This window comes from Cebus imitator, unplaced genomic scaffold (genome assembly GCF_001604975.1).
Source record: "Cebus imitator isolate Cc_AM_T3 unplaced genomic scaffold, Cebus_imitator-1.0 Scaffold568, whole genome shotgun sequence".
Taxonomy (NCBI): domain Eukaryota; kingdom Metazoa; phylum Chordata; class Mammalia; order Primates; family Cebidae; genus Cebus; species Cebus imitator.
Genome location: NW_016107883.1, coordinates 1043655 through 1061054, shown reverse-complemented (window position 1 = coordinate 1061054; position 17400 = coordinate 1043655). Strand labels below are relative to the sequence as shown.

The window sequence follows — 17400 nt, the reverse complement described above, 5'->3', positions numbered from 1 at the left end:
AGACACTCCTCAAAAAAAAAAAAATCAACAATTCAAAAGCCTTCAGCTAAACTGTCTAAGAAAAAAAGAGAGAAGTCTCAAAAAACTATAATGAAAAATGAAAATGAGATATAATTACTGATTCTACAGGAATAAAAAAGAATATAAGAGAGGAATTGTATCCAAACAAACTAGGCAACTTAATTTAAATGGATATATTCCTAGAAACACACAATTGACCAGGACTGAATCATGGGGAAATAGGAAATCTGAATATACTAAAACAGCAATTAAAACCTCCCAACAAAGAAAATCCAGGACCAGATGGCTTCACTAGTGAATTCTAGCAAACATTTAAAGAAAAATGAACACCAATCATCCATAAACTGTCCCCAAAAAATTGAAGAGGAAGAAATATTTCCAAATTCATCTTATAAGACCAGTGCTACCCTAATACCAAAGCCAAAGACACTAACAGAAAATAAAACCACAGACCAATATCTGCTGAATACTGATGCAAAAATCTTTTTAAAATATTAATAAACTGAATACAAGAGTATATTAAAAGAATTATGCACCATGACCAAGTGGATTTATTCCTGGAATACAAATGACTATTTCCAATGTGTACGGGAGTATACAGAGACATATTTATGTATGTTAATATATATATTTTATTTCATGTAGATGTTTTGAAACTGGCCCACTTTACTGTTTTACAATTTTCTAAGTGATTTGCTTAGATTTTCCCAGAAGACAAGCATATCACTAATTAAAAAAGTAAGTTTTTCTCTTCCTTTCCAATATTTAAGACTCTTACTTTGTCTTCCTACTTTATTATACTAGCCAGAACACACAGAACAACATAAATAAAATATTCTTCTGTGTCAAGTTGCACTAAGAGTATCTTTGTAAGTCACATATGGGAGTTGAAGGCAAAACTAATAAATGGAGATTGAAGGTAGATCAGAGTGGGGCGGTATGGAGTAGGTGGGTGGGCTGCAACAGTGACAAGAACTTTCCAGGGAGATGGAGATGTTCTGTGTCTCAACTAGGGTCATAGCTACACAGGTGTAGGTATTTGTCAGAAGTCATTGACCTGCACACTTAAATCCTCTGGTTTTCTTGTTATCAATTTATACCTTAAGACTGATAAAAAAAAAAAAAAAAGTGGAAACTTTGAAGGTTCTACTGTGATGATAATGTGTCTGTTCTCCTTTGAAAGACTGTTGTAATGAATTACATTAATACTTCTTTTTTCCTCTCATGGTTTACGTTTTTTAAGAGAATTATAACACTAAGGTATGATCATTGTAGAGAAGAGTTTAAAATGCAGTTAAGGGCTGGATGTGGTGGCTCATGCCTGTAATCCCAGCACTTTGGGAGGCTGAGGTATGTGGATCACCTGAGGTCTGGAGTTCAAGACCAGCTTGGCCAACATGGTGAAAACCCATCTCTACTGAAAATACAAAAATGAGCCGGGTGTAGTGGTGCACACCTGTAATCTCAGCTACTCAGGAGGCTGAGGCATGAGAATCGAGGCCGGGAGGTGGGGGCTGCACTAAGCAGAGATCACACCACTGCACTCCAGCCTGGATGGTACAGTGAAACTGTCTCAAAAAAATAAAAATAAAATAAAATGCAGTTAAGCACTATGAAACAAACATCTGAAATGCCTCCATGGCAGAGATTACTATTGACATTTTTTTCCCTCACAAAAATGGATCAATGTATGCATGTGAATACATGAATTGTGTGTGCATGTGTGTGACTGCACGCATGTTACCAGCTGTTCAAACATTTCCACATCTCACAAGGCTCCACGTGATCTGGCCCTCTGTGTTAGTTTCCTCTTGCTGCTGTAACAAACTTAGTGGCTTAAAACAAAAGAAATCTATCCTCTTACAGTTCTGGAGGACAGGAGTTTGAAATGAGTCTTATGGGGTCAAAATCAAAATCTGACTCCCTCTGGAAGCTCTAGGGGACAGTCTGTCTCCTCTCTCCGAGCACACAGAATGGCATTTCTTGGCTCATGGCCCTCCATTGTCAAAGCCAGGAGCATAGCATCTTTCCTCTCTTACCCTGCTTCCACCACATGGCCTTTTTTTCCTGTCTGAAATATCCCTCTGTCCACCTCTAGAAGGACCCCTGTGGTTATACTGGGTCTATCTGGATAATCCAGGACAATCTCGCATCCCAAGGAGCTGCTCTTAGTCACCTCTGCAAAGGCGTCTTCCCTAGAAGTTAATATCCACAGGTTCCAGGACCAGAACCTGGTTATCTTCAGCACCACTGTTTGGCCCCTCACACCTTGCCTATCTCTTCAGCCTCATGTTCAGCAGTCCCCTGCCCCGACCCCACCTGCCCTCTGCTCTCTAGATACATTGCTGTCCTCTCAGTTCCTTGAACACACCACAACCTCCTCTTGCCACAGTCTTTGTCACCTACAGGATATCACATGGGCATCAGAGAACAGAGAAACCATTCTGCGTAATAGAAGGAAAAAAGCTTCAGTCTCCTGGGGTAGGTGGGAAGGTCTGAGAAGAGCTGGCAGAACTAGGAACTATGCTGGTTCAGGAGCCCAGCGAAGACACCTCCAGTGACCAAGTATTCAGAGAGCAATTCTGGGGAGTAGAAGCAGCCAAGAAAGGTTACTCTAGGTGACAAACCATTCCTGTCTCCTCCATTGAACACTCCAACACGTCTGCATTGCTTGTCGTGGCTTCTGCATGAATGTATGAAGGGAGGGGCTTAGCTTCACAGGCTCAGGGTCCAGGTGGATGTGGGTGGGCAGGGCAGTGTGCGGACTTGGGGCACATGGCACCCACTGACATTTAAGTCAAGAGAGGAACGGGGACACACAGGATTGTGCACGTCCCTTAGTCATCCAGTTTGGTAGTGGAAAGCCAGGGTGTTAGGCTGGGAGGGGGACCATGGCCACATCGTTAGGTAACAAAACGCAGAAATAACCATTGTTTTGGAGAATCCAACCCACCGCCTGTGCACCAGAGGAGACCCAGTGGTAGGGATCCTGCCCCATGTTGTGGCTGCCTCGTATGTCCAGGTGTCCACTTACAGCTGTGGAGAGTCTGGACGCCAGTGTCATCTCCAGGTTCCCCTTCAGGCCTACCAGGGGTGGCACCAACGTCAAAAGGTCTTTCACCTCCACAAACACAGGCCAGTGCTGGTAGGGAAAGAGTAAGGAGATAAACCAAACACACATGTCAGCGAATCTCTGGAAATTTCTTGAGAGAAACTTTAGCAAGTCACTTTTCACTCCCCACAAAATGAACAAGTAAGAGTAAGTAGTTTCTTAAATGACTTGAAACTAAATACAAAGAAATGATAAAGCTGTGAAACCTTTTTAGTGCTGTTCACTGAATCAGCATCAGCGGCTAGAAGCACGCTGGGGGCTGGGCCAGGCTGGGGGCTGGGCCAGGCTGGAGGCTGGCGGGTGGCAGCTGGGCTGCCTGTACTCTGCACCATGTGTTCTGTAGAGGCATGAATGGATCCTGGATGAGAAAGCTGGGGGGATTTCTCATGAACTGGGAGGACTGGAAACACCTGCAAGATGGCTGGGCTGAGGAAAGTCCCTGTCTCTACCGGGAATCGAGGATCTTCAGGCCAGGCAGGCCACGCAGGCGCTGCCTCCCGCTACCACCAGGTCCAGGGGCTTCGTGCAAGCTGCCACTAAGCAGCCTGTGGGGCTCGGGGTGTTTAAAAAGATAGTGTATGTCTCTATCCCATTTAACATAGAAAAATCAATAAATTCAAAGGTCAAAGGGATGGACGCTTCAAGAAAAATGGAAGAGAAAACATTTATTAGTAGAGGCGAAAACAATTCTTAACTGTTAAATGTATAATTAGATGTTCCCCTAAATCAGTTTTAATGCTCCATCTGATCCTACTGATTTATTTTGCCTGTCTGGCTGCTGCAGAGATCTCTGATGCCTAACACTAGAAGCTTCTCCTGGGTTTGGAATTCTAGACCTGAAAACAAATCCCTGCTTTGTCATTAAGGAGATAGGAGGCATGGGGTCTAGTCCCTGTACATCCCCTACAAGGCAAAAGCTGTGTAAAGATGTGCAAATTGGCACAGCCTCTAGGGACTCAGCATCCACAAGCTGCCCAGCAACAGGCGTGACCAGGCATGAAGGTGAAGAGATCAGGCCAGAGGCCCTTTAAAACTCCTTTCTGCTCTCAGACCGAGGAAGATGAGCACTGTTTATGGCTCCCTTCCTGTTCAGTTTCTCCTTGTACCATATCTACTGGGCTGTGGAATTCAGAATCCAGTTCCAGCTCTGACGGAGTTCTGAGTTTGCCCTCTTCTAAAACTTGAGAAGAAAACAACGTCACCAAGCAAGGTGTCCTCCCACGCCTCCCAGCCTCCCAGTGGCATCTGGCCACGGCTCTGTGCAGCTGTCCTCTCAGCCTGCACACTCCTCAATGCAGAGCAGGTCTCCATCCTTAGCAGGGGAACCAAGACTATAACATACTCCCCAGCTGGCCTTTGGGCGCTCTCTCTGCCTATACCCAAGACCCTGCACCCAGCAACCCCAAAGTCACAAAAAAACCCTCCTCTTAGCCTTCCTCCTGCCTTCCCAGCACCACTACCTTCAAACAAGTGCCAGTCCTCACCCATCACTCTCAGTGCTGCAGCGGCTGGGTGCACCCTGCGGCCTTACAGCTCTCACTCTCTCTCTAAAGGAAGTGGTGGCCCCTGATGGGTAAGCCCCACCTGCTGCTCCACCTTCAGGGTGGCACTGTCCCCCACTGCAAAGATAAAGTACCTGCTGACAGGCGCAGCTCTGCAACCCTCTCCCCTGGCCTCTCGGCCTTCACCCCCCAGTCCTGTGCCCACCTCACTATCCACCCCGTCTTGGCCCCTCTTCCTTCTCCTGACCTTGTAATACTGACCTTCCTTCCTGCTTTCTCTTCGGTTCTTTCTCCCCACACCCTGTCACTTCCGCAACTTGAGTCCCCTTCCACTGCACACCTGGCACTATCTCCCAGCAGCCACCCCACCTGCTCCATCCTCCCAGGGCTTTCAGCAGGAAGCCTAGGCAGGAGATGGAATGGAAGCTGAATCCTAATGCATGGTGGTCCCATCCTCCTTGCCAGCGGTTGCTATGACTCGGGCCAGTGAGATCTGAGAATTCCCTTCTGGTTACATTGGGTATCACACAACCGTGACATGGCTGCTCTGGCACAAAGTCTCGGAGACTGGCTGAATTGTGTCCCCTAAAACTCGTATGGTGAAGTCCTCATGTCTAGTACCAAAACATGACTGTATTTGGAGAGACAGTCTTTAAAGAGATAAAATTGAAATCTAGCCATGAGGGTGGGTCCTAGCCCAGTATGAGTGACATTCTCATTAGAGGAAATTAGGGCCTAGATATGTACAGAGGCGAGACCACGTGAAGACACACAGCCATCTGCAAAGCTCAAAAACCAACCCTGTCAACACTTGCATCTCAGACTTCCGGCCTCCAAAGTTGTGGAAAAAATTAGTTTCGGTTGTTTAAGCTACCAGCTCTGTGGTATTTTGTTATGGCTGTCCTAGCAAATGAATACAAATGTAAAGTGAAAAAATGCTGGGTGACACTGCTAATCCAGTAATTAACCAATTCTGGCACTGTCCTATCTCTAGACTTCTGTACAGAGATAATAAGTGTCCTTTTTTTTTAAGTCCCTTTGAGTTAGGTTTCCTGTTAGCTACAGCCAATAGCAAATATACTGACACCCTGGGCTTGTGCGGGTGCCTCTCAATGTCTCTGGCTCAAAAGTCTCTTGTGAACATCAGATCTGCCTGTCCAACTCTGGCTGAACCCTGGACACCCCACAAGCACCCCAAATCCCCAAACTTCTCCTTGCCACCCTTCCTGCTCTGCCAGCCAGGACTTAACACCTTCTTTTCCCCAATCTGACATTCATCACAGCTTTTAAATTCTGCCACCGCCCTCTCCAGCAACACTTTAAAGATGACTATATCGGTCATCAGGGAGGTTGAAATAATCAGAAATAATGATTCTTACACTTGAGGGGCTCTGAACTCTGCCCACAGCCCCCCAGCTCTCCCCTGCTCCTCTTCACCCTCGGGGTCATCCTTGACACCACTGCCAGGGGTGAGTTTTGTGGCATAAATATGACCCTATCACTCATCTACCTGTAACCCTTCACTGCCAACTCCTCTTCTGGGGTGTACCTAACACATAAGTCTTATGAACCCCAAAGACACACAAGCATATGTCAAGAACAGCCAATGCAAACTCACAGTGCTAGAGTCAGAGGTGGGGCTGAGACAGCTGAACACAGAGGACTCTGCTGGGGCTCTGCTGAGGATGCCCCAAGTAGGGCTACAAAGGTGCCTGTACCTTGAGGTGGCCCATGGAACCGCAAAAACGGGTTGTGTGCTCTCCTACCTGTCTATGCTACCCTTCAATAAAACCAGCAACATACTCATTTTAAAATAAAGCAGCCACCTGCTATAGTCAGTGCACAGCACACACTCTGAGCAAAGCAGACAGAGCCCCTCACTCCTGCCCAGCATCCCTGTCCCTATGACAGCAGCCACCCCTGTCCCTCACACTCTACAAATACACACTGTCATTCACCCATATCTTTGCACACAGATCCCTCTGCTTGGAATGTTCGTGCCTTCTCAGGGCATCCTGGAAATTGCTACACTACCCTTTAAAGTCCAAATCAAATTGTCCTGCTCCTCTACAGATCTCCTGACCCCTAAGAAGACTGACTGCTCCCTCCTCCTTCACAGGCAAATGTCTGCTTGTGGCTTTCACTCCCTGCCCAGCCCTCCGGACTGCCTGACAGTCTCTCTCCCCAGCATCGGCAGGGTGGGGCTCTCAGCACACCTTGGGGTAGGGCTACTGGAGGAAGAAGTCAGTGTTCAGGTTGCAAGCCCACAGAAGCACAAGTTTTCTAACAGGGGGCTGGCCAGGATGCAAAAGGCCACCCCAGCCCCAAAAGGCCATCCCACCCACAGTTCATGTCCCATGAACTGAGATGAGCAAGCAGAAGCCACCTGGGAGCCATCATGAGCTCACAGTCAGAGGCCAGGTGGACTGGTGGGTACAGACCACCCCTCTCCAACTTGGAACCAGGGGCACAGACAGATGATGAGTGGCCATTAGGAAGAAGATGCTGCGTACACTTGGGAATGTGAAACGCTATCTGAGGTGTCCTTATGGTTTGAAATTTCAAGTTTATATTTACAGATTAAAAAGCAATACTGCATAGTATAAACCATACATGTATACGTTGATATGTACATAGAAAATTGTCTTGATAGGTGCACAGCAGCAGTGATAGAGGCAAGGGACACCCTTCCTCCATCACTTGGGTGTATTTTCTAAACTGACTCTATATGAAATGTTTCAGTAGGCAGACAGTACAAACCTCCCAGTGATTCCAATATGCTACCTGAACCACACTAGGGGAGAAACAGATTATAATGAGCGAATCTCCCTCAGCACAGGCCACCACCACAGGGAGACCACCAAGGCCTGCCCACCTGCACCCTCAGGCAGGATGCTGGGGGCTGGGTACACTGAGCTTTGCCCACAGCAGTCATGCCCCCACCCCATGGGGACCACAGCACACAGACCAAGTCATCTGGTCCTTACAATTCTGTGAGGTGAGGGCTTTCATGATCCCCGTTTTACAGATGGGGAAATGAAGGCAGAACGGTGTAACTAAGAATCCCCTCCACTGGTGAGTGGCAGACTCTGCCCCATGAGCCCACATGCACTGGGAGGAAGGCGGTTGAGCTCCCGGGCTGAGGAGGCATGCTCAGGCTAAGGTTCTGACAAACAATGCTGAGGTCTCAGTGTTAGAGGTCCCTCCTGCCTGCCTCACTGAAACCCAGGATGCCCAAGCAGCAAGGGCAGGCTCAGGGCTGCTGTCCCATTCCGGAGGCCCCTCATGTCTCCAGCCTGCCCTGTCTGTGGGGCCAGGAGACCTGGTCTGTGTGTTCCCCGCCCCTAACCTCCCGAATACCCAGTACGCACTTGGATGGTGTTCATCACCAGGCCGGCCGTCATCATGCCCAAGCCGGACAGCAGAATGGGCACCACGACCTGGCACATGATGGTGAAGAAAGACTCAGGCAAGACCCCACGTGAGGACCTGGTGAGTTCACAGCTGAAGCCTCGCAGCTTCTTGCCCTGAAAGCAAAACTGCAGATTCAGCCGAGTGACCACCATGGCCAGGCAATGCACCACGATCCCAGGAGCACGCAGTCGGAGCCTGGGGTACCTCCAGTCCTCTCCTCCTGGCCCACACCAGGATGTTCTTCCCAAGAAGTCCACACAAACAGAGGCTTCCAGTCGCCAGGTGCCCTGCGCCTGCAGAGAGTTCCCCGATAGCCCCTTGGCAGAGGGCCAGCGGAGATGAGTAAGGAACAAAGACCAGTGTGACTCAGGGCCTCATTCCGGAGACTCTGCCGGCCCCTGTTGTCCCTCCCTGAAGGTCAGGTTCTCCTCAGACAGTGGCTGTGTGTCTGCCAGGACCTCCCTCTGCCGGCCTGCCATGAAGGCTCATGGTCCCTCTGCACCGACCTTGACAGCATCCAGCAGCCCAGCAGGCCGGTCCATACTGGCTGGGCTAGACAAAGCTGGAGCCCACGTGGGGCCTGGCCTTGATGAGTGCCCAGACAGAGGTCTGCTGCCACCTTGCCCTGTACAAGTGCCCTGGGCTGCTCCCCTCCTGCCAGAGGAGGGCCTGGGAGATCTCAGCACAGAGGGACTACCTCCTTGGGCCAGTTCTACAGACCTCAAGTTTTCTTCTTCAAGGTCAAGCAGTCTGTGGGCAGAAAGCCACACCCTGGGTCATCTCGACTTGTGTCCAGCCAGGGGGGTTTATGGCCACAGGAAGCTGTGTTCACAGAAAAAAACGCAGCCCTATTCTCCCTCCACAGCCTGGAAGATTCATAAACATGCTTCCAAAGTGACCTGGCTTTCTTCATGTACAAAGTTCAGACTGGCCTTGCTGACCCTCCTCATCCAGAGGAGGAGAAGGGTCTGGGAAGCCACCTCTGACTCCCGGGGTTCTGTTGTTGGGTGTGTCCTCTGCACATTCCACAGGCACCAGGAACAGAATGTTCATGCCTGAGGGCAGGCTGGGGCAAGCCGAAGCCCGAATCTGATGGTCAGATTCACACCTGCTGAACGCAGGGCTGCTGCCAGGTCTAAGCCTCACTTCTACTCCCATCCCTAAACCATGACCCTAGTCGGGCACCTTACCTGCTTCTCCCATCGGACAGCCTATCCCAGGCTCAAGTGCAGACCCCAGCCTAGAGTCCACTGCCCTCCCCAGTGTGGGTCCCACCGGCCTCCCCAAGCCTGTCCCTGCAACCGAACTCCAGACGAATTTCTCCAGCACCTGCTCCCCTTGTGCCCCTAATATTCCTCACACTGCATCTTTGCTCAGACCCTTCATTTACTCATTCATTCAACAAATATTTTCAAGCCCCTAGTAGGAGCAACGCATAATGGGCCCTAAACTCCCACACAACTCCCACTGAGAGCTAGAGTTTCTGTGCCCCTCTTTCCACTGTCCCCACAGCTTGTCCAAGAGAACACAGTGGAAGAGACGCTGTGGCAGTCAGTTTCTGGGTGTGGATATTAAGAAACTGACAACTTTTATATTTTAACATTTTATCTTTTGGGCTGCTCATGCTCCTAGCTACTCTGCTGTGAGGAAGGCCACACGGTCACACATAGAGGCCATATGGCAGGGTGCCTATAACCCAGCCTGGCACGTGAGTGTGCTGTCTTGGGCTGGCGCAACAGCCACAACACAGAGCAGGTGGTTCTTCTCACTGGCCCCTGCCCAACCTGTGGATTCAGCATCAAACAGTGGCTTTAAACAAGCTGCTAAGCTTTGGTGTCCTTTCTTATATGGCGGTAGTTAACTCCATTTGGGAAATCTCTTCCTCACCCATGATCTTGCTATTTCAGATGGAGCAACTCCCAAATCTCTCAGCCCAGACCTCTCCTCCAAGCTTTCAGACCACATACCCAGGCCCTGGTAGGGATGAGCGTGTGTCACTCCGCCAGTCTCTCAGGACCACCGCTTCCAAGCCTGCGTCTCCCAAGTGGCCTGCCTCAAGGAAAGGTTCCGCCAGAAATGCAAGCCTCACTCTGAACCCCAACCACCTCAATCCCACATCCACTCTGCCTGTCCCCACACCTCTTCCACAGCTGTCCCCAACTCCCACCCACAGATGCTGCCTTCGCCACAGCCCTTTGTCCCTCTAACCTGTCTCCCTGCAAAACCAGCATGTGCTCTTCACAGGCACAACCCACAGGTGCACTGTGAGGATGGTGCTGGCTCACACATCCTCCATGGCGGTCAACACACTGCCTGAGAAAAGGGCGCCTGGACCCCTTGCAGTCTGGAAAGACACATCCACATGAGCCTCCTTTTTTCTAGTTCACGGTCCTATGCTGTAGCTGCAGAGGGAATTTCTCACGACCCTCACAGGGGCCATAAACATGCTGCTCCCCTCTGCTGCAGGCCAACACATCACTGAGGCCAAACGTCTACCAGGCCTCTTGTCCAGCTGAGGCGTCTCCTCTCAGCCAGAGTCTAACAGTTCTTTCCCAGAATTCTCAACATACTCTCTGAACCTCTCTGAAGACAGGTCCCACTTTTGCATAACAGAAGCGTGAACTGCAGGTGTATCTGCCCTCCCTCCCTGGCATGAGGCCCCTCCTGAGAACGGAGTCCTTCTCACCGCTGCAATCTTGGGGATTCTCCATGTCTTCACTCCATGGATCAGTACTTAGGGCCTAGTATTTGCCAGCCTCCTCCCTAAACTCCAGGGTACACTGTGAGTGGAACGGACACAGCTTATCAGATAATCAAAAAAAAAAAGAAATGATGATCTGTGACAAGTGCTCTGAAGGAAACCCAGGGCATAATGAGGGCACAGAGCAGACTCAGCCACACACAAGCGCTCAGTCACTGCAAATAACTGAAGGAATGCTCAGTTGTTCCCTTGTGCCACAGTCGGTATTTCTCAGAGCTTTCTCGCATTTTATCAATTTCATAACAATTTCACAACAGCCCTGGGATGTTCACAGGGACTACAGCACTATGTTTTGCAAATGAAAAAAATGAACGGTTTTCTCAAGACCACACAGCAAGTTAGTGTCAAAGGCAAGCCAAGGCCGCAGCTTCTGGGCTGCCACTTTTGCCTGCCAACCCCATCGCTGTCCGTCATCTATGGTTAGGATCAGTTTGTTCAAACAGGAGATTGAACCAACAGGAGGCAGAGAGAAATGGCCTGATTCTGAGAGAAGCGTTGCAGAAGGTTACTGGTTTAAAGGCATGACCTGGTTAAAGACAGAGTCCTCTAGGCTGGCCTAGTTTCTCTGGCTGCTCAAGGCCTGTTGTGGGATGCACATTCCCAAGGCACATAGCTGAGCAGCCCCCTGACAGGTGATCACTTCCTTCAGGTGTCAGCACCTCTCACAGTGTCATCACAGTTTTGGACGTTGTCAGACACCATCACACAATGAATAATCATACACAGCAAATCTGGAAACATCCTCTTCACTGCAGGAGATGCAGAAATTAACAATCATTTGCCTACTCTCATATAGAAAGAGGTGTCTGATCAAGTAAGTTACAAATTATTATAAAAATGTTTCTCAAATCTGTTTAAACATTGAGTGAGAAATAAAGATACACACATACACATGCATGTACAGTGAAATGGTATCTTTATTTTATAATTTTCTATTCTGACAAGTGTGATTATTTGATTTTATAAATCACAAAATAAATTGTCATCAAAAGCAAATCATGTAATTATATCAGAAAAATGACTCCTGTGAAAACTTGACAACAAAACATGTCAACACAGCTCATTGGGTTATTATCCAGAAAATCAAGAGTGTGGTTTTAAAAATAGCTCAGTAGCACAGCAGAAAAATCTCAAGGAGCTTGAACTAGATTCCAGCTGCACAGAGAAGCAGGTGGAATCTAGGTCTGGCGTCTGGTGGTTTCTGTGTGACCTTCTTTGGGCCTCCAGCCCACCCCACAGCCCACAGCATGAGAAAGTGGCACAAGATCAGTGGTACTCGCCCATCAGGTACACCAGGACCACCCTGGGGGGCTTCTGCAACAGGCAGCCCAGGCCCCACAAAGACCACAGGATCAGAACGCTGAAGACCACTGATCTCTGCCCACTGCCTCGTTCTTACTGGGGTGTGTTTTTAGGGGAGGGTCTGCAGAGAGTGGGCAGGGGGCTCTGGAGTACATTTCTGATGCTGAAATGGGAACTGTTTATGTTCCCAGGAGCGGTTCCAACACAGCATCCAATTCATTTCTCAGGGTCACCTTGACCCTAGGCAGGTTCTGAGCTAGATGGTCATTCTTATAGGTCTGAATTCTTTCCCCATCTTGTTCAGGTCTCACAGATCAGGCTGATTAAATTTTAAATAACTGTTAAGATTCAGCCAGGTGAGGTGGCTTATGCCTGTAATAACAGCACTTTGGGAGGCCGAGGCAGGCAGATCACTTGAGGCCGGGAGCTCGAGAACAGCCTGACCAACATGGAGAAACCCTGTCTCTACTAAAAAAATAAAATTAACCGGGTGTGGTGGCACACACCTGTAACCCCAGCTACTTGGGAGGCTGAAGCAGGGAAATTGCTTGAACCTGGGAGGTGGAGGTTGCGGTGAACTGAGGTTGAGCCATTGCACTCCAGCCTAGGCAACAAGAGTGAAACTCCATCTTTAAAAAAAAAAATGTTAAGGTTCTTCTTTATTTTCTGCTTCTGATCTCGACTGGCAGAACCCACCCACATGTGAAGATTAAAGACTTGTCCACCCCCTGCCAGGCCGGCCTGCTCCTGCAGTGTCTCCAAGCAGCCTCTCTTGCCTCCCCTGCAACACCCCCTCCTGGGGAAGGGGGATCTTCCTGGCCTCCCTCCACAGGGCCGCTCCCCTGACTTGCTGGGGCACACAGCCCTCACTGTTATCAACACTGACCCCTGCACCTGCTGTGTGAGCAGCATGAGGGCAGGGCCATCTGCCTGGCACAGGCACATAGTATATGCTGCCTGAATGAGTGAGTGAGTGAACGAGTGAGTGAGTGAGTGAGTGAGTGAATGAATGAATGAATGAACAAACAAACTGCTGTGGCCCTCACCTATCCAGGGCTGGGTGTCAAGGGTCCACCATACCCATAACCCAAGGGTGAGACCCCCTCCCTCACTGTCGAGGTGAAAAGGAGGTGACTATAACAACTGCTTCATGAACAGATGGGCCCACCATGACTGAGGACACCTGGCCAGCTCTCCCTACCTGCTCTTTGCTTGTGAATAAGCCCACACAGCCAGCTGGGATGCAACTGCCAATTGCTGGCTTGAACCTCAACACAGAGGGTGTTGCCGTGTTATAAGGGAGGATCTGTCATCTCCTCCCACCCTAAAGGGTGGTTTTCACCCCCATGACGAGAACTACCACTAACTGACTTCAGGCTGGTGTGAGTCTGGTGGGTGCTCTCTGGCACTCCTGCCACCTGGTCTAACTTATCAATTGGCTTGACAAGATGAGATCCCAGAGACCCTCCCCCACGCCCCACTAAAACAGTTACTACCACCAATGCAAATTACAACAGGACCTTCAAGGAGGGAAACTTATGCGAGACCTGAACAGGGTGTGCCAATCCCCCTGCTTCTCCTTTTCACAGGCCAATTGGGCTCGTTCCTAAGCCTGGAGAGAATGAAAGGGTGCCTCATGGTAGATTACCACCACCTTAATGGCATGACCCTGTCCATGCAGACCCCACATCCAATATCGAATATGACTGAAATCACTGGCTGCATCCAAATCAACTGGTACTTTGCTGCTATAGACTTGGCTAATATGTTCTGTTCAATGCCTATTTCACCAGGCTCTCAGGCATAGTTGGCCTTCGCCTCTAAAGGGACACTAGATTCCTTTTCCAGGCTCCCCACAGGGACCTCCACAAGTCTGCTATCACACACAGTCATGCAGCCAAGGTCCCCCCTGCATCCATCTTTCTCAGGAGCACAGTTACATTACACTGAAGATAGCCTCCTTCACAGAGGCTCCTCTGATACACTCATTAAGGGCATATAAGTAACCCACAAAGACGCTCACAACGAGAGAGGGGGCCATTACCCCACATGTGGTGCGAGGCCTGGCACCTTAGTTAAACTCTTGAAAATTACTTGGCAAACTGAGAGCCATTCCATCTCCAATTCTGCAACAAGGCTATTAGCCCTCTCAGCACCCACAACATTAATACAAGTCTCCAACATCTTTTAGCTCTTTTTGGGTTCTGGAAGCAACATATTTCTCATCTACAAAATTTACCTGTGCCCATTTATGCTGTCATCTGCAAAGCAACTCAACTCAAATGGGCTTCTCCAACAAAAGGAGAATTTTAACTAGAATTTGTCCAAGTTAAAATCAGCAGTCAGTCTTATTGGTGCCCCCAGAAATGCCATCATGGAAGAGGTGGTGTTAGCAACCTTCCCTCAAGCCCTGGAGTCTAGAGGCTGATGGCCACAAATTGTCTAGGGGCTGTGGATCCAGGGAAATGCTCTCCTCCACTCTGCACTGTGCACCATCAGAGGAGCAGCTGCTGGCCACATGCTGGGCTCTCCTGGAAGCACAGGCTTTCACAGACGCTGTGCCTGTGACCCTCCATGCCCGCTGCCCATTATGCCTTCAGAAGCGGCACTCCCAACCTCAGTACAGCTACTGAGGTCTCCTTAAAAATAGAATAGAGCCAAACCTGGGCCCTCTGGCATATCCCACCTGCAGGAGGGGTGGTCTCCCTTGTCCTCAGTCCTTTGCCAGATGCCGTGATGCCAGAGGAGTCACCCCTCCCTGGGGCCATTGGCTACCCAAAGCCCCTTGAGATGGGCTGGCCGTTCACGGTGGCGGGGCCGGGGGGGGTGCTATAGGCTTCATGGAGGATGCTGCCGTGTAATATGCAAGGGAGCTCAGGGGAAGGGTGCTGCTTTCCACCTTAACCAGAAGTCACTTATAAGGAGCAAACCTCCAAGGGTCAGCACAGTGGCCAAGCATCAGGCAATCAATGGCATTGGCACCCTGGACTGCCGGTGGCTCCCTCTACACCTGTGCACAGGCTCTTGGCCCAGGGCCTCGAAGCTGCCCCACTTGGGTGTAAAGAGTTCTGGGAATTTGCTGCCTCACTAACACACAAAACATAAAACAGGGTTACAAATGCCTACACATATAGTACAGCCACAACACAAGGCCTCAGCCAATCGCTCCTGATCCTCTAAAGTTCAGGCACTGCCGACGGTGGCCAAGGCCCTTATTTCCTTCTTGAAATACAGAGCACCAGCTCTGCAGGAAGCACCCAGCGGCACCCCCACTTCCCGGGTGGGCCACAGGCAGCCAGGGTCAGCAGGAGGCACAGGGCCCTCAAAGAACTCTGATGAAGTGACAGGTGGCAAAGGGACCTTCACTGGCTGTCACCACTGTCACAGGCACTGATTAAGCCAGATCCAAGCCCCCCAGGGACAGACACTCCCCATACCCAGGCCACCAAATCCCTCTGTTGCCCTTCCTAGCCACAAAGCAGATACTTTCCAAGGGCACCACGTGGCCCTCTCCCTCTTGGCCAAGGGCCTGCCCTGCTTCCTGGAGAGGCTGTTCTATTCCCTGAAAGTCTCAGTCACCACCAAGGCTGAAGCTGGCATCGAGGCATCAAGGGGTCAAGGTAGGGTAAGGCCTAAAACTACAAACTGCTGCCTCAACACCCGGAGAGAGTAAGATGCTGTGAGCAGTACATTCCCCTCCTGACTCTGCTCCTGTGGACGAGGTTCCCAGCCCAACAGCATCCTTATTTCAGGGCAGGCACTGTCCCTCCACATCCCTGAGAAGCAGACTTGTTTCCACCATCCTGTGGAATTATGTAAATAGTCAGGAATGGGGGGTGGTGAGTTCCCCGCTCTCTTGTTAGGACAAATCTTGCCCCCCACATCCCCTGCTGGCTCACTCTGCTCTCGAGAGGCCCTGTGTGGTGTGGCGTGTGGCGTCCTCCTGCCTGGGTGGTGGGTATGAGGACTGAAAAATTGCCGTGGTCCCCACCTGTCCAGGGCCAGGTGTTGTGTGTCCACCATCCCCATAACCCTAGGGCATGAGTGAAGAGGAGGCAGCAGAGTGAAGAGGAGGCAGTCAAAATAGGCTGCACTTACCTCCTCCTGCACCCCCAGTCTTCTCTCTCTGCCCACATGAACATCTCTTCAGCCAGCCCTCTTGTCCTCCTGGCCTTTCTAGGCTGCTCCATGTCCTTGTAAGGCCATAACCTGCTTGGAGACCCCCATTCTTCCAGGCACATGCACACAACACTCATCCCAGCCCACCGCATGGAGCCCAGAGCCAGATTCGTTTCTGGAGACTGCTGGCATTCCTGCCTGCTCCACATGTTCCGGTGAGGAGGCCTGGTGGAATTTCAGAAAGATTCACTTGGGATGAGCTTGGCTTCATCAGATAAACCCTTTAAAGGGAGTAGGCGCTTCCTGAAGTCAGAAAGGGATTTCACTCAAGGGAGGTTTCTCCACTGCTCCCTTGAAGATGGAAGGCCACATGGCAGGACACAGGAGTGGCCTCGAGAAGTGAAGTGCAGCCCCTGGCTGACAGCCAGCAAGGAAATGGAACCTCAGTGCTTCAGCCTCAAAGAGGAACACAAGGAGGTGAGTTTTGAAGACAGAAATACGCTTGGAAGTGGATGTTTCTCCAGGGCCTCAAGAGAACACAGCCTGGCCAGCACATGGATTTCAGCCATTGAGACCCCTAGCAGAGACCCCAGCCATACCACGCCTGCACTCTGCCTTACAGAACTATGAGCTATTCAGTGTGTGCTGTTTTAAGCTGCTAAATTTGTGGTAATTTGAGCACAGCAACAGAAAACTGATACATGAACCACATGTTGCCAAATCTTCTGAGTTTTAAAGAGGAGCTGAATATAAACACGGTAATGAAAAGCTTCCAGTTTTGAAATGTTTGCACTGAACTCAACAATACCCAGTCAACAAACCAATGCAGACCAGCGCAACAGCTGTGTACACCCACTTTGAACCTCTCATATACCCAATGCAAAGAAAGCAGACTTGTAGCAGAGGGGAGTTTTTCTTCTTCATAGGAACACAACCCTAGCCTCTAATATATGCTGCTCTGTGCATGCACACGGGCAGATAGGGACCTATATAAAAAGCAGCTTCTGTTTCTAAGGAGGGCATAGTCTCAGAGCCTTATAAGAAAGATGAATGAGCCGGGCGCGGTGGCTCAAGCCTGTAATCTCAGCACTTTGGGAGGCCGAGGCGGGTGGATCACGAGGTCAAGAGATGGTGACCATCCTGGTCAACATGGTGAAACCCCGTCTCTA

At 50.0% G+C, this 17400-nt stretch overlaps 1 protein-coding gene across 4 annotated transcripts in view; it reads right to left on the bottom strand.

The window, feature by feature from the left end:
* The window catches only part of SLC41A3 (solute carrier family 41 member 3), a 57100-nt gene that overhangs the window by 28771 nt on the left and 10929 nt on the right, over positions 1–17400 (bottom strand). Inside the window, exons 3-4 of one of the 4 annotated variants that reach the window (XM_017515995.2) lie at positions 8007–8162; positions 3056–3163 (exon numbers count right to left, since the gene is read on the bottom strand). In XM_017515995.2, coding sequence (XP_017371484.1) covers positions 3056–3163; positions 8007–8162 — 264 coding nt within the window. Of the gene's footprint in view, positions 1–3055; positions 3164–3339; positions 3386–4593; positions 4613–8006; positions 8163–17400 lie in introns of those variants that run through there. The other 3 variants (XM_017515997.1, XM_037734031.1, XM_017515996.2) reach the window with 3 other exon arrangements.